Source organism: Xiphophorus hellerii, chromosome 19, assembly GCF_003331165.1.
Source record: "Xiphophorus hellerii strain 12219 chromosome 19, Xiphophorus_hellerii-4.1, whole genome shotgun sequence".
Classification (NCBI taxonomy): domain Eukaryota; kingdom Metazoa; phylum Chordata; class Actinopteri; order Cyprinodontiformes; family Poeciliidae; genus Xiphophorus; species Xiphophorus hellerii.
Genome location: NC_045690.1, coordinates 24,731,126 through 24,754,509, shown reverse-complemented (window position 1 = coordinate 24,754,509; position 23,384 = coordinate 24,731,126). Strand labels below are relative to the sequence as shown.

The 23,384-nt window shown below is 39.2% G+C and overlaps 1 protein-coding gene across 5 annotated transcripts in view; it reads right to left on the bottom strand.

Annotated features, from left to right (window-relative positions):
* slc4a11 (solute carrier family 4 member 11) overlaps nt 1–23,384 on the bottom strand; it is a 142,562-nt gene that overhangs the window by 11,874 nt on the left and 107,304 nt on the right. For 4 of the 5 annotated variants that reach the window (XM_032547115.1, XM_032547117.1, XM_032547116.1 and 1 more), the window contains 9 exons: nt 18,809–18,893; nt 16,893–17,018; nt 14,963–15,076; nt 11,161–11,293; nt 8,494–8,567; nt 7,125–7,353; nt 6,608–6,714; nt 2,927–3,092; nt 1,884–2,057 (listed from right to left, as the gene is read on the bottom strand). In XM_032547115.1, the coding sequence (XP_032403006.1) occupies nt 1,884–2,057; nt 2,927–3,092; nt 6,608–6,714; nt 7,125–7,353; nt 8,494–8,567; nt 11,161–11,293; nt 14,963–15,076; nt 16,893–17,018; nt 18,809–18,893 (1,208 nt within the window). The remainder of the gene's footprint in view (nt 1–1,883; nt 2,058–2,926; nt 3,093–6,607; nt 6,715–7,124; nt 7,354–8,493; nt 8,568–11,160; nt 11,294–14,962; nt 15,077–16,892; nt 17,019–18,808; nt 18,894–23,384) is intronic. The other variant, XM_032547120.1, reaches the window with a different exon arrangement.

Here is a 23,384-nt window from a genome sequence, read left to right as displayed (position 1 = left end):
AGGGGGGAAAATCAGGAAAGAAGAAAAAAGTATTCTAATCCACATTATGTTAAACAATTCTATATATTTGTCTTTGTTTTTGTTGCCATTTGTTCTCTTTGCTTGTATAATGGGTTATTTTGTAGGTCAATGCCTCTGTTTGCTAGTCTGTAATGTTTATTTTCCATGCACTAATTGGTGAATAATAATAAAAAATGAAATGAACATGCTATATCAGATCTGCTGTGTGTTGTTGTTTTTAATTGAGTTCTTGTTTTCTATTTTCATCTCTGAGCAGTTCTGCATGGCCCTGAAATTGTAGTACATTTTATGGAATGTCCACTTCCAATGTTTCCAACTTGTGGATGATTTTTTACTGTGAAATGGTGCATTCAGATCGTTAGGAAGGTCAAGATCACTGTTGGTATTCTTCTTCTTTGGTATTGTGTCAACACTAGCTGTTTGTCTTATTTCAATTTTTGTATTTTAAACTAAAGAAAAAACTTAAAAGTTTTCCCCAAAAGAATATAGATACATTTTCTTCTAGAGAAAATAATGAAAAAAGGTACAAGAAAGTGGATAGTTTTCAACTTAAAGACAAGAAAAATCCATCTAAAAGAATATCACTGGCACGAGTTGTTCTGTTGTGGGAACTCAATACAAACACTCCATGAAAAAAAAAAAAAGAAGAAGAACTGCCAAAACATGTTGTTACAGCTATATTTGAAAGCATCAGATGGTTCAGTGGAAGATTCAAAAAGACACAACTACCTTTATAGACATGGTCACACCTGTGGATCATCAGTCAAGTTCATTTGACTGCTACTCTTAAAGCTGCAGTATGTAACTTTTATTATAAAAATATGTTTTCTATATATTTGCTGAAATTGTTACCATATTGTGAGAGACAGATGATCTGTGAAAAGATCGATCTCGTTCACTTCCTCCCTGAGCTGCTATTATCGTCTGAAGAAATGCACCAAAACCAGTCAATGAAAGCCAGGAGGAGGGGCGTGGCGCAGTCAATCAATCTCATGTTCTTGCTGCTAAATGCGCTAATGTCAAAAATCATTTACCCGCCTTCATCAGTGGCAATGCTAACTAGCCTTAGCATTCATGATAGACTATGTTGCAGGGGAGAAGCAGCGTCGCATGGAAGGTGATTGGCAGTGCTAAGGCCCGCCTCCTGGCTCTGATTGGTTGATCCTAGTTAGCAGAGGAGATCAAATTTTCACAGATTTCATCCCATACTTAATGACACGGTGACAGTTTCAACAAATATGTAAGAAACATTTTTTTAAATAAAAGTTACATACTGCCACTTTAAATCATGCTAAAAACAATGGTGTCTTTAGCTTTTTCTAACATGTTTTCATTTTTTGTAATTTGACAGATTGTTATTTATCTTAGAACTGAAGGAGATATCATTTCCATCCTCCATGATAACTTAAATGAACTTTTCTAAACGGACTAGAAGCGACTTAACACATTCTCATAAGTAGGGAATTTGGAGAATTTAAAGTATTCATTTTACACACAGACAGGCCATCAAAAATACCAAATTGCATACTTTGTCCACAAAAAACCCCCCAAAACCCTTGATTACATCTTCTGTCCTCACACAAGAAGTCTTCATTTATCACACTCTGCTGCTTTATTAATCCTGATATGCAAAGTATAATCTCGCCTGGCTGTGGATGAAATGCTCAACTTAATCCTCTCATCTTTTAGAAACTCCCTCTCAGCTCATCCGTCCTCAAAGGAAAACCGTTAGTTCCATGCTAATCAAGCAATCAAGAGAGCCTGCGATTAAAAAAAAAATCCCTGTCAGCACACGCTCTGAAGATGAACTTTCAACGCCTCCATTTGATCGTGGTCGGTGGCGAGAGGGCGGGCAGACTCACGTCTCGTAGAGGTGCCCCCCCTCCACGCGCTGCTCCACGAAAGCCAGCTGGCGCACGTGGAGGGTGGAGTGGGGGAAGGCAGCGTGCATCCAGGGCAACCCCAGCACCGACATCAGGATGTTAATGAGGCCGGAGAGCATCAGGTCCCAGTGATACGCCGTGCCTTTCAGCAACCTGGGGTTAGGGAGAAAGAGAGAGGCGACATGTCACACTCAAACAGGAAACAAAGGAAGCGGTGTGAACGCAGACAAAGAGGATATGTAATTAAAAGCAAAAAAAACAAACGGAGCGAGCGTACTCCTCCGTCTCATTCGTCATGCAAGCAAAACTACAAATCCATTATTTATATTCTTTCATACTGTCACGGAAAGCATCAGCGTAAATCAATAACGTTGACACATTATAGGAAAGAGTGGAACATTGTGTGCTCATGTCAGAGCTGCAACATTTAAGTAAGTCTGTGTGTTTTGGGGGGTTTCAGGTACAAACAGGCTGAGCTGTATGAGGGAAGCCCTGTGAATGATGAACGCTGCAGATAATATCCATACATATCCATAATATGTTGACGTGTCCTTCAGTAGGACCCAGTGGATACAGTGAATGAAGGAGGATGGGAACTTCAGAGGACAGTGATGAGTCTCACTTTATGAACAAAAAGGAAATGAATACGCACAATTCTGGACCCAATCTTCTTATCAGAACTGATGAAGTTAAGTATACTGGCATAGACCAGTCTTCTAGTTAAATTCCTTAAATGATCAATATGGTTGAGGTCACGACTGTTTCAAAAAGCTGAGTGATTTCTCTAAAGCAAATTAGAATAAAAACCTGAACTGGTTGAGGAAAATGGATGTCACTTTTGGATTCAGTGGCGCAAAATAGTGCTAATTCAGTTGAAAACAAATAGACAACTTCCAAAGCATATTGTTTTGCAACCCAGGGTTATTATTATTGAAATTAATGTTCTACTTATCCACATGATGAGTGTATGCAAGCTCACGTAGAGAACTAGAGGTTCTTACGTCAGCGTGTTGGCACCCTACCTGTTCTCTGGAGCATTGGTAAGCGAAACAACAATGTTCTGGTCGATGAAGATGAGGAGAGCCAGGAGGAAGCCGAGTCCCATGGCGCTGACAACGTTCATGGCCGACAGCCGCTCGAACGGAGCCACGTTGAAGATCGGCCGATTGTGAACCTTAAACACTGGAACTGGACGAAGCGACAACCAGAAGGAGAAAAATGGCAGCACATGAGATTGGAAACGATCCTCCTCTCTCATATGAAGTGTTATACAAACATCATAAGTACCTCATAAAAATCTTCCTTAATTTGCTAATATTGTGCATTTGCTATGTTCTACTGATGTGATAATCCACGTTTTCAATCGTTTTTAATCCTTTGAAGAGTTTCTGGATTTCATATCTAATTTGGTGCGCCGCTCCGTCAAATACTGCTGGATTAAATGTAACTGGTTAAATTTAGAAAATGACAAGACAATAATTGGTCTATTATGCTATGACTTATTGTCTCTGGAGGTACAGAACAGAAAATTGTCCGGGCACTTAAATTTAAATTCATTCGGGGTTTGGCAGTCATCTCTGTTCTGACCCCCAGAGAACAGCTGCTGCCTTGGCAACAATAGAGGCTAAAAATGATGCCAAACAACAGAGGATAAAAAAAGGAAGAAAAAAAACAACCTGAAAATGGCCAATGTGTTTCGCCGGGTGCCTTTATTAAAGAGCATAAAGCAATAATAAGGGCAGCAAATAAAAGGGTTCCGTGGCAAACGAGGTCGTTTCAGACAAAAGGCAGGTTTTACCTTTTAGCAGCTTTGGCTGAACTGGAATAAAAATAAAAATAAAAATGATCTCCAAACTCATCACAAAATGAGAGGTCACAATTTACTCCTTACATCAGAAGTGTATCACAGGATGTCAGATGTATTTTAATTGTACAAGATTTAAAAAACAATTGATGAATAAAATTGAAGACATTTAAAAAGAAAAATAAACATCTCCAAAGGATGTCAGATATAACTTAAAGGGGCAGTACTATGTGTTTTCCAGGCACATAGCGCCATTTTATAACACATTAAGGTAACTATGCTGCCTGATGTTAGAAAAATATATCAAATATGACATAAATTAAATTTGTCCTCGATATTTAATGCCTTGAAATTGGGCCTCTGTCTCTTTAAAAACTCCTGCTTTTTCCGAAACTCTGCCTTTAGGAGGTCATCACAACATGGCTCCTCTATGAACCCTTTAATGTGAACTTCTGAGAAGAAGCTCATATAATGAGCTCAGCTGATCCACAGCTCCACCAGGTGGTTGCTAATTGCTGCTGGCTAGTCTGAAGGAGCTGAGTGGGGGAGACTCGAAGGCGGGGCTAGGTCCATCCAGGCGTTTTGCACAGCTGAATGGTTGCCACAGAGATGAAAGGATTTCTCAAACATGAATCAGAAAATCAAGGCAACCCTCCATGATTGTTTTTGAAGAAGGAATATCATATAACAAGATTTACAGCTTGAAAAAGTCCATTTTACAAAATGCTGCTCCTGTAATAGAAGGTTTAAATAATAATTTATTCATAAAATGGAAGAAATAAAAAAAATAAATAAATGGGTAAAATAAGCAAAAACTAAACATTAATTCCTTCATAAACTACCACAATTCCAGGTTAGTTAGTCAGTAGAAGGAATGAAAATCTTCCTGTTGCGGCGGGTGAAGAACCGAATCATCTATTAGCCATGAATCGATGACAGATGACAGTGTTGATGGTAAAGTCCCTGACTACACCTGTCGGAACATCCTCGACCAAGATGATAAACTCAGCTCAATGGAGGTCAACACCTTGGAAAGAGCCTTTCCTAGTAACAGCGTATTGATGTGTGTAACGGGGTGTGTGTGTCGCATATTGGTAACACACTTTAAATGACGAAAACTTTACGCTGCAGCCGGCGTTCTGCCATCTACTGCAGATTCCACAGGATTTGGATTTGTCAGGGTAGGTAGCAGCCAGGTGTTGCCAATTAAAGCTCTTGATTAACTGAACTCAGCAGGTGGGAGCTCCTCTATACAAGCAGCACATTTGGCAGTTTGCTGGTCTTGAGGAGAGGAACTTTTTTTATGGCAAGAACCACTATGGGGAGGCCATTAAAACAGAATCTTGATGTGTTGGTCGGATGATGATGATTGGCACAGGTGAATGTTTCTATTTGCTTCCTGTTCTTTAGCTGGTAGTTTCCTGAGGGCCAATAGAAACAGATGACACTGGGAAAAACGGTCAATGACGCTTTCTTCTTCCGTCGAGTGTGTTCATGCCTCATATTCTGATTTGTTTTGGACAAGGAGCTCCAAAACAATGCAACCTTTTAAACTTTCCAAACAGCTTTTCTGATTTCAAAATCCATATGTTCAGAGCTAAAGAGCTAACTCCTCAACTTCTATCCAAGTGAATTACTTTAATGGCAAATGTGCAATCAAAAAACTGATTACCTCCAAGAAAGAAATCGTTTACTTTTTGTACATGAAATGTTTAAGGTCCTCTGCAGCACTTCTGATGGAAGGCCTGAGGAACCACAATAACAATACTGTTGTTGATAAGGGGGCGTTTAGGTGCTTACTGGAGTAAAAAAACAATTGATTATTTCCTGCCAGACCACAGAGATCAGAAATCTATAGACCTACCAACTAAGGTCAGTGGACACAGTGCATTGATTTTCTGTTGGCAGTGATGAAATGACAGCTGGGATTAGGTTATCTAAAGTAAAGGAATACCTTCCTCCACTGCAGGTGTGCTCACATCGAGTCACTCATCAATCAAATACTAAACTCTAACTGCACATTTAAAACTAGGTTTCTGCAGGTTCAACCAATTCAGATTTAAGACTTTTGAAGGTGAAATTTAAGATGTCAGAAATGATGTATGATGTCAGAAATGTACAAAACAAACAGCCTTAGCCACCGTAGTGCCAAGTTATTTCACACAGAAATGAAGGTAGCATTGCACAGGTTTGCAACAGAAGTGATCCAATGACAAGAACGATAAATTTGCACTTAAACCATAATAAACGCAAAAAAATCAAGCTTGCTAGCTAGCTTGCTCGCATTTTTGTTTAGCTAGTTAGCTTGTTTTTATTGTTCCTCCATTTCCACTGCAGGAACCAGAACCAATGCTTCCTGCTAATATATCTGCTAATATAGGCCTTTGCCAGTTACCAAGGGTACATTAGCAGTTAGTTACCAGTAGCCTTAACTCATCATATAACGCAATGATGAAGCGACTCATAGGCAACTCAAATGTTTGCCTGACACAAAAATCCCACAAGGAAAAATGACTACAAAGGATATACAAGATTAAATAGACCTGCCACAAAATTTATGACTTCAAAAGAACATATTTAAGGCCAACTTCTATTTTTTTAAAAATGAAATTAAGACCTTTTAAAGCCTTAATTTTAAATACAAGAATTTAAAACTTTTTGGGGATGCACAGACACTCTGTAAATACCTTATGATCTAAACTTTGATCATTTATATCTTCCTGGGTGTCTTTCCAATTTTCTGAAACCAGAAAAACCTAGTACTATATCTGCTATCCTGAAAACTACAAACAAACTTCCTGTGGCTGTTTTCTGCTCACATTGCACAGGTTTACCCAACAGGCTGTAGCTTCATCCAGCCATCTGGAGCAAAACAAGAGGTAAGTCAAATGATACTAACGCTCGATGTCGCTAAAAATGTAGGAGCCGATGAAGGAGAACAGCAGCACTGAGATGGGCAGGGCGCAGTCCGACAGCACTTCCCTCACTTTGGCATGCAGGAACGGACTGGGAGACGGAGACAGAGAGAGAAAGGACAGTGGAGTGAGCAAGGAGAGACAAATAATGGACGAATACAATTACTGTGGACAAGACAAGGACAATGGCTGCAATCCTGACACCGCTTAAGTACCTTACTCCGCCTCTTGCTTACACAATTGAATCCAGCTTTGAGGTTGATTTGATTACAGAGAGCAATCAGTAGTAGAATATTAATGCTTATTAAATCACAGGCTGGAACTGAAGCTCTGACAGAAAAGTGAGTTTAGCAAGTTCTGTCTGGAAAGTTACAATCCTTAGAGGCGAGGTCCTGCTATGCAGCATCCATACCAGCAAGGCAGCGCTCCCAGCCAAACGTGATTTAAAGTTCTCCAGTGATTAATCTTTCAAGTGCCTCGGAATATTAATGCAGAATGTACCTTCTTTTGAACTGGTAGAGGGTATAGCCCATCCATAATGTCCCGAGCATCAGCAGGAGGCAAAGGACGGGCCTCTCTCGAGTGCACTGGATGAAAGATTCAGGCAGAGCATTGAACACCGACCCGACCATCACCTCACTCCTGTTTCCTCCCTGCAGGTCTCCAACCTGAGGAAGGTCCTCTAAGCTCCTGTTTTCCAGACCTGGAGCGTGGTAGTACCTTTGAAAGACTGAAACCAGAATCACAGTGGTCAAAACAAACTAACAAAAAATAAAACCCAAATTTTTGTGTTTCTTTTTCTTAGGTAAATTAAAAAGCATTCAAACTCCGCTGAACCCTTTCCAATTTTATTATTGTACAACCAAAAGCTTCAGTTTATTTTATTGTGATTTTATGTGACAGCCTGGATGGTCAGCTTTAAGCATTTGAAATCCAAAATCTTTGTCAGCTCTGCATAACTTCGTTATAACTCCACTGCGTTTTCCTGCCGCCACAAGTTTCACCAAAGTGATGGTGAGTTCAGGGTCTGTTTTCAGTGTTGAGAAGAACGTCGTCCAGCCAACTGCCAATAAATTTACACCGACTCATAATATATGCAACAAGCTAGCAATTAAAGATATATTATCAGCTTGTTGCCGGTAGCCTCAACCACGTCAAGATGCCAACATATGAATCAAACATTTGGCTGACAGAAAAGTCACGTGAAAAAACCAAAAAGCCCTTTTTAAGTGTATTTAAGGCCAACTTTTATTATGCAGAGACACCCTGCTCTGTAGTTTCAGTCTGAAAAGCAGAAGGCAGCAAAAAATTATAGTAAAATCTAGAAGCAAGAGCATTAATGCAAAGTTACAGAGCTGATTTTATTTATGCTCTGTGAATTAGCCATAAATAGCGGCTGAATATAAATGTTGTTTTGTATTAAATATATATATAAAAAAATGCTAAGTAATACGCAGCAGATTTGTAAAGATCCATCTGCAGATCGCTGAAACAAAGAACAATGTCACTAGGAAAAAGGACTGGACAGGTTTTAATTAAAATGACTAATTGATTAGCTGGAGAGATCTTTGCACTCTCGGTCAACGAAGGATTCTTCAGGCATAATTAGCAAGTAGCTCGAGCAAATAACATTATTAAAAAGACACCAGTAACACAGTATGCAGAATATGTCGCAGTTATCTTTTTACCACTGCATTTGTGTTAGAAAACCTTTGCCTGCTTTAAATCGGAAATTTGCTTGTGATGACAGTAAAATCTGAGATGGGTGCAAAGTCTTAATTATCACAGTCAAAATAAGGAAGCATTATAAGCAGTTGCAGATTGCAGTGCTGTAGAAAAACAAAACAAAGTGACTGCTTGTGTTACTTACTTTTGACTGTTCCTTTGACAGCATCAACTACAAATGCAATGGAAATGAACAGGGCAATGACCTCTTCTGTTGACCTGGAAAACACATTGGACGTTGTTGCTTAGCGACAAATAAAATGTTAAAACACAGAAAAAAGTAGCATTTTTGTCATTCCATTTCAAACAATACAAGGAAGTTCAACTTAAAATAATATTTTAATGAACTTATATTGCAGTGTTGTTGGAGTAGTTTGTTGTCATTAAATCATAAAAGCTCTAGATCTACCCATTGCCATTCTGCCTTTCATTTCATTTCATACATGTAAAACTACTATTTTGTGCCTACGATCATAAAACATGGCAAATTATTTTTGCTCTACCCGATATGATGTTCTAGTTACATGTTTGGTTTGAAATTATGACAGACCACATCAGTGAAATAGGAAGCTGTGTTTGTATGACCTTCAGTTATCTGGATTATTTCTGTCGGTGTGGGTGGGTGCGCATGTATGGGTGGATGTGTGTGTATATGTGTGTGCAGAATGGTTGTCTACGTGTGGAATAGTTGTGTGAGAGTTTGTCACCTAAAGGTGTGAAGCTGGTAGAACGGTGGGATGGGGAGAAACTTCACAACAAACTCTGGTCAAAAGAGGCAGAGGATAGATAGCCTCAGACCCTGAAGACACAGACTCCACCTTATCTGACACTGCTACCGTGTCTTCCAGTGCAGGTCAAGAAGAGACTATCAGGCTCCCACACAAGACACAAAGTGTTCCCAGTGATGAAGAGGAAAACCCACTGACCATTGCCTAGTTCAGACTCCACAAGCCACAGTCACCCTGACACATCCCTGAGGGTCTTTGGGCTTCATCACAACTCAAATCCAATTGACAAGCTCCAACCACCTCGATTACCAGACCAACCTCTAAGCCTGACAGACAACCTTTGGTGGCACCTCTGCCACCAAGAGATAGCCTGGTAAAAACCAGACACTCGTCCTTCGCACAGGAGGTCTGGGCACTCCACTATCGAAAAACGATAGGAAGCCAGCTGCAGGCTAGCTGGAGGCTGGAGGCTAGCAATCGTTTCTCAGTAGTCTTGCTAGCCTCCAACAGATTGAATAAAGTTTTAATCTTTACCCAACCACTAATGTTTCCCCACGATGTATATCCTGTCCTAGTTTGGTGCTATGAAGCCTACCAGAAACTGCCTGTGCTACAAACAACCATCCTCCACTGTGAAGAGAGAAGTGCTGATCTGAACAAGGCAGCTGTTAATATTAATTCAATATTTAGAAGCATGGACAACATGGTCTGAATGGTTTTATTTACTTCCTCTTCTGCCATCTCTAGGCAGACTACAATTCCAAAACAGAGCAGAAAATTTATTTCATTGCTCACAACTTCTTCCTCTGTTCGCTGATTGGCCCGATAGAAATTCTACAGGAGGGAATCCAAATGAAGGGGAGAAAACCCAGCCTGTTCTGTAAGCGAGATTTTATGAGAGTGGAATAGTGCAGGAAGTCACGAGCCAGATAAGCCAAAAGCCAGAACAGACCCCAAGCTGCCCAGAGCCCTCCTACAGCAGGAGGATACAAGAACCAGAACTTCTCAGACTCTTCCATTCCCACTGCCACTGACTGAGGTCTGAAAACTTTGGGTTGTACTTTGTTTCCATTTATTTTGGTTCTGATCCCCATTTGAGCTTAAAAAAAGGTAAAAGTAGGAAAAGTCATCCAGTAATAACAACCAAGTGACCTCCTGCTGATAGATATTGTTCAGTAGTGTCAGATAATTATATTTTCTAACAAGAATCTTCCTGCAGGGTGTGAATGGTGCAAAACAGCAGATGGTACTTTTTTATTGTCAGATCGCGGAGGCAGCAGCCAAAGCATAGAGACCCAGACTTCCCTCTCCCCAGCCACTTGGGTCAGCTCCTATGGGGGAATCCCAAGGCATTTCCAGGCCAGCTGAGAAACACCGTCCCTCCAGCGTGTCCTGGGTTTTCCTCTGGGTGTCCTCCCAGTGAGACGTGCAAGAACACCTCACCAGGGAGAGTTCTACCCCCGAGTTCTTCGAACCGCGTCTCTAACCTCTCACCGTGTCTCTAAGGGAGAGCCCTGACACCTTGTGGAGGAAACTCATTTCGGCTGCTTGTATCCATGATCTCATTCTGTCTGTCATTACCCAGAGCTCGAGACCATAGATGAGAACAGAAACGTAGAACGACCGGCAAATCAAGAGCTGTTTTTAGTAACCAAAATAAGCATCTAATAGGAAACAACCAAACCTATAAAGGTAAAAAATGGCATCGGTGCAACATCACCATCAAAGTTGGATGTTTTTGGCTGCAGCTCAAACATCTGAGAAATTCTAACAGAAACATTAAAGTTTGCATTTCTTTCACTCACAAATAAGAACTTATGAGCCATTCTTGCTCACAGCATCCGCATTTTTTTGCTAAATGCCAATAGGTCTTTGAATTTGTAAAAACTAATGCTGACAAAAAAGAACAACAAAAAAAAAAAAACAAGAACAAGCTAGTTAGCAAGATCCGCTATGCTGTTGGCTTTGAATATTACAGATTTTGTCACCAACAGTTACAGGTCGGTGGAGTTGGAACCATATGACCCATTAGGAAAACGGTCCCAATAAACCGAGATAAATGTAAACTCAAATATAAGTGGTACCTTTTAAAGAGCTTCATCAGCAGACTGACGTTGAAGATCCCTCCCAAGATGAGGAAGAGGCAGTTCCACAAACCGATGCAGGCATAGAAAGCTGGGAAATCCAAGTTGTAGTCATCACAGATTCCTCGGATCACTATAATCCACAAGACAAAAAACACATATACTTGTATAGAAATATAAAACATCTGAATGACACAATGAAAATATTTAAGAGGGAAGTATTATTATTATGGGTTGTCCAGCCACATAGAGCCTTTTTATAGCGCAGTCAAATAACTATGTTAACTTCAATTGGTATAAAAATGCTGCATACATCAAATATGACAAAAGAAATTTTACTTTGTAATTGAAATTGGGTCTTTGTCTCTTCAAAAACTCCTGCTCTTTCTGAAACTCGGGCTTCAGGAAGTCATCACAACATGGCTCCTCTATTAACCCATTAAGAACATTTTTACCTGTGTAACATTGAGAAGTAGCAGGGGAGACCCGCTCTGTGAGGCAGAAGCTTGGAAACTGCAGCTCAGAGGAGGAGCTTTGTCTCGAAGGCGGGGCTAGGTCCAGCCAGGCATTTCGAACGGTTGAATAAATGCCATAGAGATTCAAGGATTTCTCAAACATGCTTTCCTTCTCAAACATGCATTAAAGAATCCAAGCAACATTCTAGGTATGTTTCTTAGAGGAAATAACATTATAACATAATACGAGACTCAAAAATATCAATTTTACACAATACTGCCCCTTTAATGTGTGCGTATAAGGAATAAATGCTTACAGTGCCTTGCGAAAGTATTAATACCTCTTGAACCGTTTTACATTTTTTCATATTTCAAATATAAACTTTTTGTTTTGTTGTACAAAGTAGTGTATAACTGTAAAGTGGAAGGAACAAAATAAAGATGAACTTGTGTCCACACACTTTATACAAGACTCCATTAGCCTTTCTCTAAATGATGCCGTTTTTTCTCAGTTTTCTTCTCCGAAACTCAGATTTGTAGAAGGCATGTATACGAGGATATAAGTAATCAGATCAAACTTGTCGGTCAAACTAAAAAAAACACGACACGTCGACACCCCAATCGGAATATTCGGATCGGATTCGGCTCCATCGGAATGAATTTGTAATCGCATCAGCCCGTCATTTCCCAAAACCACTGAGGGAAGAAAAAAAAAGAAGAAAAAGCCATAAAAGCACACACGGGGTCAATCCGACCCTTCAGAGAAAGCGGGAGGCATAATTACAGTAATTCCCCGAGCTTTATTAGAACCTGGTGCTGGTCCGTTCTGGAACCAACACACTACTGTTTTTTTGGTTTTACGTTCGGCAGAAACTGAGGAACAGCTTCTTCTTCTGTGCTTTTTTAGGGAAACTTTACAACTTTGCGCATGTCAGTACTTCTATTCTGAACAAAACTTGATGCACAATCATATTAAATAATTCAGTATCCATATAAACCATACATTTGGATTATTTAATCCCATCAGATTAAAGTATTTCGTATTTTCCTGAGTGGTTTTTCTTATTAATGTTCTGCGTGTTTGTTTTGGTGGATGGCCGTGTCTCTGCCGCTGTGCCGTACTTTGTTGATCTTCAGACGATGCATCGAACAATGATCCCTAACATGTCTTAAGTCGGGTGACATCATAATTGCACCTTGCCTTAAACTTCTGCCCAGCTTTCTGCCTGAGCTGTCTGCGGTGTTCCTTGGTCTTCATTATGTTGTTTGTTTTCTAATGTTCTCCAACAAACCTCTGAGGCCTTCGCAGCACAGCTGGCTCCATACCGAGAATAAATGAAAAACAAGTGAACTCAATTTACTAATTAGGTGACTTCTGAAGAGAAAATGAAAAAAAAAAAAGACGAGGGAGCGAAGTACAAATGCACAAAGCACTTTTCAGATTTTTACTTGTAGGAAATTTGCAGATATTTTCTTCTACTTTATTTGGTTGTTTGGTGTTCAACGTTGAATCTCAGTTAAAACCGTTCAAATGTGTAGCATAATGTGGAAAATGCGGTGTGTATATTTTTGCAAGACGACGTATGGAGGGGTGTGCAAAAGTGTTTTTTGGGGACTTTTTTTGTCTCCCTTAATAAAACAACTTCATTTAAAAACTGCATTTTTAAGTACCTGTGTTGTTTTTTACTAATATTTTTAATTGATTTAACGTTCTCAAACGCTTTTGCATAAGTGTGACAAACATGCAAAAAAACCCGAAGAAAATCAGGAAAGAAGCAAACTCTTTTTTCAATTCAAAAACAATTTGAAAGAAAAAAAACACATTCAATTGGTTAAAAGTGATTCCATTTCAAAGATTTTTCCAGACTCCAATAATGAGAGGATTTATTACAGAAGCTCTCGGTGGCTTCATTGATTTCAAACATGGACGCACAAAGAGTTAAAGAGAAACATGCATTTTAATTTAACTTGAAAAGGAAAAAAAAAAAAAAAAAAGAACTGTAATTAGTTTGTTAAAAACCATAATAATTTAGTTGTTATCTTGAGTCACAACTTTACAAACAAGCCTTTGTTCCGTTCAGAAAGCTGCTGGAAATATACTACAATTATCCCCATGAGAATGTTCCCTGCACAGTTCCAACCCATTTACTTCAAAGATCATCCCACCGCAAACCCGCCAAACAGCTTCGGTATTAAAACTGCATCTTGGCATCAAAGTCGCTGCTTTTCTTCATCTCCGCTCTCTTTCGGAGTTTCCACCATTCAAGTTCATTTACATTCCTCCCAACAAAACAATGCTGTTGGGCAAAAAGCCGTCCAGCGGTTTATGTGCTGCGTTTGGTCTGAACTGAATAAAAGCTTTACTTGTTCCTTTTTTTTCTTGAGCAAATGTGCGGACCTGCAGGCACCTGAAACCAGCTGTTACGTAACATGGGCAAGAAAAACAAAAAAAAAACACACACATTCTGGTCCATCTGCCCCCCCTGTGCGGCGGCTATTGGACGTTTGGACTTATTTTTTTTCTGGGAGAAATATATTCTAAATATTTCTTTTGACATCAAATTCAAACCAGACGTGAGCAACAACCCCAAGTAATCCATACATACAAAACAAATTAGTCCAGAGATGGAATTAAAAAACAAAACATTGGAATGACAAATGAAATAAGTATTAAACGCTTGAAGAAACGGGTGTGCAAAAAGACACAGGAAACCAAGAAGTCAGCTGAAATCGGTCGGTAGTTACAGTATATGTATATGCTGCTATGCACAGGTGTTTTCTTCTTCTTCTTTGTCTCCCAAACTGGAAGAGAAAGTTTGTCCTTTCTCCCCCAGTCTGTCCTTTTTTTCTTTGAATGATCAGCAGACATTTCTGCTATTTAAGTTGAAATTCTGTCTAATGCTGACTGAAAAAATAAAGAATATAAAAAACAATTGCATTCCCTACAGGAGTCATCTTGAAGTTAACATTACAGAAAAAAGTGTCTACTGAAGTTCTTTCCCCCCTTGACTTTATTTATGGACTTTATTGTGAATGTGGATTACTTGGGTTGTCAAAATCTGATATGAAAGTAATGTAAATAATAATGTCAGGATTGTATCTTTGAAGCAAACTGATGACTTATTTTACACCAAGAGTTTGAACAATGTTTTTCTGATTCTTTAGTTAAAGAGGAGATGAGTATGATAGTTGTTTTTTTTTTAATCTCCGCCATTAATTTTCTTCCACTTTTGATGCTACCTTCTTAGCGTTCTGCCCACCGTCTAGGACTCGTCTGCTGTGTAAAACTGTGAGAGTCGGCTGCCTTGATTTTGAGGCGAGCTGAATGAAACTACAGGAGAGCTTACCGCTGATGAAGATGGCGAGGGGAGCAGTGGTGAGAGGGATAACTAAAGGGGAGCCAGCGAACAACGAGTAGATGACTCCGCCGATGCTCTGGCCAATGATAGTCTTCCGAACATCTGGGCAGAGAAGACACACACACACACACACACACACACGCACACACACGCAGAGAAGACACAGGAAAAGGTTCTGATGAATAAACATGAATGCCCTTAAGGTTCTGCTGCACAGCTGAGCAGAAGCAGGAGGAAACTCATAATTCACTTTCTGCACCAGGAATGTTATTAGGCGAATTATCTGTTATTTTTACCCACAAATTAACTATAGATACTTGCTGCATGTTCTTCCCGCTACAATAAAAAAAATCCCCCAAAAATACACACAATTCAATTTTAGGGGGATGAGTAATGCAGGCTTTAGGTTTTTATAGTTAGAATACGTCAACCAACAATCCGTTCTCAACCAACAAAATAATGAAATGTAAAAAATAAGAAGCAAAAAGCAAGAAATAAAAAAAAAAAAATAAAATTTCATTACAGTTTTTTTCAACATTGTAAATATTTTTTCCAACATTCTGATATTTCCACATCCAATAGGCTCTGAGGTAGTTTTTAAGCGCTGTAATTTCATTACAGCACTTAAAAACACTACATATATATTACTACAAGTCATTAGCAAGTTATGATACTTCATAAAACTCTTTGGCCTCTTTAGTTTCTGTTTCTGCTCCTGCATCAATCAATCAATCAATTTTTTTTGTAAAGCACATTTCAGCAGCAAGGCATTTCAAAGTGCTTTACAGTGAAACATATTTCACTACTGAAGTTATGAACCATGTGTTAAAATATGGTTTAAGGTTAATGTCTTGGTAGGTTGGTTTAGAATCCAGAATAATAACAAAACGAACAAAAAGTAACAAAACAAACAAGTAAAACCCTTTTTGTAAAAGTCTCAAATTATTAAATATGGCTCAAGAATGAAGCTATCCATTTGAGATTTTTGATTTGGGAAAAATTACAACCAAAAAAAAAAAAAAGAAAAAAAAAAAGCACTTTGTCAGAAACAAAGCCCATCTGACCAACTATTGGTATTGGACCAGTTATTGGAGGTTGTTATGGGATTAGATATATGGCAGGGATGTGACTACTAACCCATGTATCAATCTGTGGTATGACCAAGAGTGTTTAATCTACATTAAGGGGGCAGTGTTATGTAAAATCATCTTTTTGGAGCTTTAAATCATGGTGTAATGATATTCCCGCATCAAAAACATATCGCAAGTGTGCAAGTCTTGCCTTTATTATTATTTTTATTTATTTATTTTTGGTTACCTTTAACTTTCCATCTACCTCAGAGCCTATCGGATGTGGAAATGTCAGAATGTTGGAAAAAATATTTACAATGTTGAAATTACACAGAAAGGTTATTGTCAAAGTTAGCTATAAACAGCTGAAAAATGTCCCCATCTGGTGTTTTTGGCCTCGTTTGACTAAAATGGGAAACTACTGTTATGTTCTGACGTCTGCTGTGCGCCTGTCCAGTACAGCTGACAGTGCCTGTGTTATTTCATTATTCTTTAACACTTGTACGAAAGAAAAGGACTAGATGTCATCTGTGTCAAGCAAATGAGCTAAAGTCGGTATCTGATTTGTTATTTCAGTTTTTTTTTTTTAAAGGAATCAGGACTTTTTTATTGCAAGATTAAAAATAAAAAAATGGATATGTCTTTACTCTTATTTGTGAGTCGAAAAATATTTTAAAGCTATTTTTTGTCATTAAAACTGTCTTAGATCAACGCTGACCTGTTTATACACTACATAAATGGAGTAGCAGAGCAGCTGGCTCTGCTAATCCTCAGTGGGAACTTTACTTTGTCGACTCATGTTTGATAGAACATAAGAGTGTCTACATGCCGGCTGCGCGCTCCTATACCGATTTCGCCGCGGGTGCTCTCGTCGTTGAGGGAGCCGAAAGCAATCGCGGGAAGGAGGATGGCGATGTAGAGGAAGATGGCTGTGGTCATGTACTTCAGCAGGGTTTTATTACTTCCAACTATACCTGAAGGGAGACAAACACAAACACATGAGTCATATGCATCTCATAATGAAGCGGAGGAGGCTCAGCACTTTAATTTAAAAACGACAGAAACGCTAGCAGAATCCATCGTTTAGTTCCCCTGCAATAAGGAACCTCCAGAGGGGGGGTGTATGTGTGTGTGTCAGAATATTCTACTGTGGCTTACACAGCCGACTGCCCCTTTGAAAACAGGAGTGATATGTTTTGCGTTTGTGTAATCCATCTCGTTTTAGGAGCGGTCAGATGAATGATGGATAACTCATGTTGGAATCAAACATTTTAATTGGCCTCTAATGTGATCGCTGGTTTCCGTGACCTTCGCAGGATGAACATTTGATCAAACTCACATGTCAGGAACGTGTTGATTTCTGTTGCAGCTTAAATAAAACAAAAATGCGTTGAGAGAGGAAAGGGCTGAGCTGCTTGTTGTGACTAACGCATTATTTAGCATGTGTGTGTGTGCGACCTGGACCGGAGCCGCTTTCACACACTGTGGGTAAAGAGTCTGAGTTGATGACTCAGTGAAAGTACCTGCCTTCAGCGACTGCATCAGTAAGGTATAGGGAGATGCTTGTGGTTGATGACCTGGGATATTATAATAATGTCGAACATAAGGAGGCATGTGGGAGACTTTAGAGTTATTTTTACAAGGTGCAAAACCCTGGATGAAACCCAAGGATAGCAAAGACGTACCTAAAAAAAACACAAAAAAAGAAGCACACGTTGTATTAGAGCTAAGATTTTCAAATAGACACCACAGATTACTGTAGTGTTTAACTTAATCAAATATAATGCTGATAGTGTAGCACATAATTGGATGTTTCAGGAAAAATCTTTCACATGTGGATCCTAATTTGGCACAGATGTTCTCAGGGTTTTTTTTTGTGTTTAACTTATTTTTGTTGACGGACAACATGAATGTTGTCCGTCAACAAACACCACAAACCATATGCATGGTTTGTGGTGTCAAACCATGCATATTTATATTTTGAACCTTAATATACCTTAGAACCCTATATTTTGAACCTTAGACCATTCCTAAAAGAATGGTCTAAATAATTTTTTGCCCTTTATTTTTCTCCCCAAAATCATATTTTGGCAAAAATGACTTCAGCCATTATTTTGGGAAGGAGGAGATATATTTTCTTTATCTTTTTTTCCTTTATCTGGTGGCCATTTTTCAAAATGGCTGCCGTGGTTGTGATGAAACATATACATTTGCACTATAATTACCGGTTTATATTGCTAGTAGTGGGCACGCTAAACTGTTACACATATCAAAAAATTTGCAGAAGCTAATGCTTACCACGAAGAGAACTGTTGCTCAGCCTGTAAAATGCTACATATTATAACTTTAAAGTTGTATCAATATGAAGCCCAAAGGCGAAAACATATGATGTGACATAGAGTTCCACCAAGTTGTTAAAATAAGTAACATTTAGCTTTAAAAGGCTCATAGATAGCAGCCATTTTGAAAAATAGGTGTCATCCTGAAATTTAAGTGGCTAATGTAAAAAACACACAACCTGAGGGTTGAGCATGCAAACTGTTATGCTTGTTTCCACATTTGACAGATTTGTATAATAATATGCTGCACTATAAGATGCATAAGATACCAAAAACCCCAAGATGTACCAAATATGTAAAACATTACAATACTCTCTTTCTGTGAGGCAAAGTTTGAAAGATAAATGAGGCGCTGCCAGCGGCACCCCGGTGGGGCATAGCGACACAAATGACTCACTTTCACTACAAGTCCAGGTCCAGCTTACCATCTGTGAAGTCAGAAGGGTAGAAAGGCAGTCTGCGACGCAAGTCCTCATAAATCCCTCGGCCGGCTTTGAAGAAATCTTTACACTGTGGAGAGAAAGGAAAAGGTCAGGTTTTCCTCAAGGAAACGTCTCTCACGGAAGAAAAGCCGGGACTGTGTCTTCACTGTTAAATTGAAAAACAGTCATGCAAGTTGCAGTGCCTCGCAAACATCATGCCTGTTGGAGTTTTTCACGTTTTATTATGCTATAACTACAAACATGTTTGTGTTTTATTAGAATCGATGTTGTAGGTCAGCACGGTAATTCATCATTGCTAAGAGGAAGTAAAATAAATAAATACAAGCTTTCCAGCAGATTAAAATTTCAGCATTTCTGTTAAGCCCACGTTATACTGATACCCCCAAATAAATTCCAGCGCAAACAATCGCCTTTGGAAGTTACCTAATTAGTACATCAAGTCTGAGGGTGTGTTTAGGGTTAAGGTGTGGCCATTCTGTGAAGACCTCAGAGGGTTGATAGAGAACATTAGAGAACAAAGAGCAGCACAAAGACTGAGGAATGTAGCATACAGGAATACAGACATCCAATTATGTGCTACACTATCAGCATACAGACAGGAATACACTGTTATTGATGGACTACGTTAGAAAATAATGTCCTGAGCTTAGAACTGTCTCAAGGAACACTGTGAAATCTATCACACGTATACAAAGACTATGTCACTAAAGCAAACCTACAAATACTTTCTACTAGCCATTTGGCTAGTTGGACAATAACAATAGCAATTGCTAACGACTTCTTATCAACAAAAATATGTCTGATAGAATGTTGGTAATTTCACTGAACTCTGTCCCAGAAAACCACGGCATTCTGGGAGTTGTAGGCAGAAGAAAGGTTTTAGTCGCTCTACCTCTCACGTCCCAGCTATGAATGGTTGGTGGTATGGTTAGCTAGCACGGTTGGTTGGTTAGCTAGCAGCAACCTGTCGAGTAGCAGTTTCATGTTGTCCCCCAACATACTCAGGTGTACTTCATTCCTTGTAGGCCCACATGTATGCATGACGAGTGTTTGAGTCGGACTCAATGCAGATGTCTGTCGGACACATCCGGACAAAGTTACATTTTTACGACTGCACACTCGTCCTTGGTGACACACAGATTCACACGGTAAACTGCTAGACAGGAAACAGTGTTCACATTGAACTGTTGTGTTTGTGCAACATCAAGATGATCATGTTGGGAGTCGGCGCAACCAGTCGCAAGAACGACTAGCATGACTGCCTCTATGTGCAGCACTGACAGTTGTATGGTGGAGAAACAAACTGAGCTAGCCATCCAACTAGCTCATCAAACTAGCTAGCATTCGTTCAGATTGTGGGAAATGAAGGAATATGTCACTAGGAATGTAGGCAATCTGTAGACTTGCCTATGAAATTTCTATGGTCCACAGACAGAATATGTGCACTATGCGAGACTATTTGGGAGGATTTTCATGTCCAAAGAAGAGGGTGGAGTGAAAGGAGGAAATGAGTTCAGCAGCTCCAGATGAAATTGCAGATAAAAGAGGAAAGATCAAGTCACCAGTTTGGCAGAATTTTAGATATTTAAAACAAAAAACGAACCAATAAGTAGTCAATAGAGGCTGAAAAAGAAAGAGGTGGGTTTCATACAACTGGTTTCAAATTCTTGAAAACATGAAGTATTTTCCTTCTACTTCACACTTGTGGTGAATAACTGTGATGTAAAAGGTTGTAGTTCAAATGTATCAAGTAAAATTGCAATAATATACACTGAGGTGATCTAAAAATCTAATTATGCTCCAATGTTAGCTTCCTTTAAGCATGTACTATTTGGTTTAGTGATGATGTTGCTCATAGACCTACAAACAACTTTGTTCCACCATCGTCGTAATTCATTTAAAAGCATTTCTTAACTAAGTTATTTGAAATCTCAAGATATCTTTAAGACATTTAGTGTCAGCTAAAATTACAGGAACTTTAAAATGTTTTCAAAGGGCAGTTATTAAAAAAAAAATCAAACACTGTGATAAAATGTGTCTCATGAGGAGCGCCCCAGGAGACAAAGTTTCTTCTACTGCAGAGGAGCAGTTCATTAGAGTTACAAGCCTCAGAAATGACCAATTAACAGCACCTCAGATTAGAGCCTTTAGGTATTTGACATGTCATAACATTAGCTCGAAGAAAACTCTTATTAATTAAGTCTACATGTTGGGAAAAGAGCAAAGAGGGAAACTTGGAACTAAAAAGTTCTGTTTTTGGACATCCACTCAACATTTTTTATTTGCTAAATGGAGGGTATCTAGATGTCGTTAACCAGGATAAGCTTTAACAAGGCAGTGAGGTAAACATGTCCATTTGTTCACATGGGTTTGACTGTGTGTGGTGGACTACATGTGTGTATTCAGCTTGCCTTCTCTAAGTATGTTGGCAACATTAAAAACAACCATGAAATTAAATGCGTTTTGTTGAACATTTCATCATGTCGTTTAAAAGTGCGTGCCACTTTGTATCCCCTCTTTTTCTAAGCAATGTAAGCGTTTTGGAATGATGGGAGTCAAATTCACATTGTTTTATTGCCTCAAGAAGGGCTGTGTTAAATTGCTGTCTTGTTCATTTATTTTTTCCCCCAAACTTCATGATTTGAACTTTGGGAAAGTTCAGATCATCTATAGCTGATGTCCCTTAAATCATCCAAAGCTGCGACATTTGACATTTCCAAAATAAATTTGCTTAACACTCATATTTAAAAAAAATAAATTGTTTCTCAATAAAAAGTTTTGGCGCTAGGATGAGGTGGGTTTTTTTTTTGCCATACTGAAGAATCAAAGAATGACCGTTTGCAGTTCTTTATAATCCATAAAATGTTTAGAAAATCTGCTGTGCATAATAATTTAGAACAGTGCATTTTGAGTTTTTTATTTTTGAAAAAAATACTGTTCTCATGGGGAGCTTTGTTCAGTAAAATTAGATTTTTACTGTAATAGTTCATGACTTGAAAATTATACTGACCATCATTTGCATTGACCATTTAGGAAAATCTGAGAAAATATCACTTGCATAATAATTTGGAACACTGTGTATTAACCCTTTAGCAACATTTTTACCAGTGTTTTACTGAGATGTAGCAGCGAGCTCAGCAGATGTGTGGTCCCACCAGCTGTTGCCAATTGCTGCTGGCTAGTCTGAAGGAGCTGAGTGGAGGAGCTGCTCTGTGAGGCAGAAGCTGGGAAGCTTGGAAATTACAGCTCTGGGTAGGAGCTTTGTCCTCGAAGGGGGAGCTAGATCAATCCAAATGTTTTGCGCAGCTTAATGGTTGCCATGGGAGATTAAAGAATTACTCAAACATGCACGAAAGAATCATGGCAACACTCCAGGTTTGTTTGTGATGAGAGAATGAAATTATAAGATTATGTAAAGCTCAAAAAAGTAGATTTTACATAACACTGCCCCCATCAAACAATTGTAAGAACACAAAGGCTGAATCTAATTCTGAATGTTTTTAGCCTTCTTTGCCCTAATTGTGGACCGTGACAGATTTTGATTCAAACTACCTATTTGATGACTCAGAAAAGACACTGGTAACTCCAAACGAGGCTCTCTCAGGGATGATTTAAGCCCCACAATCTGAGTCATCAGCCATAATGAGGTAGCCCTCAAAAGTTCTGTAATCCAAAACAAGGTGAGTGAAGCGGTATGGTCACATTAAGGCGCGCGTTCACCAGAAAGATCTCTGTCCCCAGAACGATAAAGGATGACAGAGCGATGACGGCGGCAGTCCAGAATGGAGGACTTGGTGAATTTTTAGCGCGGTCAGAAAAGGGAATTAGCTCGACGATAGCCACGTGATGCGACGGGAGAGCGCTCTTTGAAAATATGTGCTTTTAGGTTGCACTAGCCACGGAGCAAATGTGAAGTCCTCATTGAGCTTATTAAGCAAATTATCCAATTAGCCAGTGTTTAATTTCCCTGTTAAGCATGACTTTACACAGTTAAGTGAAAGGAGGAGAGGAATTATGGGAGCAGGATAATCATTCCTGCCTCATTTGTCATCGTAAAAAGTTTTGATGGCATTTTGCAGAACGAAGCAATTTAGCTCGACGTGAAGAACATAAAAACAAACAGCATCAGCATTTTGCTCCCCTTTGTGTTTGCAGGTTTTATAAGGCCACGCATACTTACACGTGTGAGTGTGTGTCTCCGTATGGGGCGGGGGCGGGGGATGATCACCGGCTTTTGGCTCATGTGTGATAAACATAAAGTCTCAGAGAGGGAATTACTGTCCACCTGTTTACCATTCGCTCCAAACGGTCAAAAGTGTGAGGCAATGGAAAGGAAAAGCATCAACAATTTGGCTTTTTTTTAATTTTAAGTATGAGTTAGGGGTATGCTGTGGGTGGTCTGATGTGAAGGAATGAGAAGGCAGTTTTCTGCTGACTTATTTTTTAACTATCGCGTTGCTGTTGATTGTACCTGCTCCAACTACTGCCATGGCTCAAATTTCCCCTCCCCCCCACTTTTTTCTACCTTTATTTATTTATTTAAAAAATCTTAGTGCCA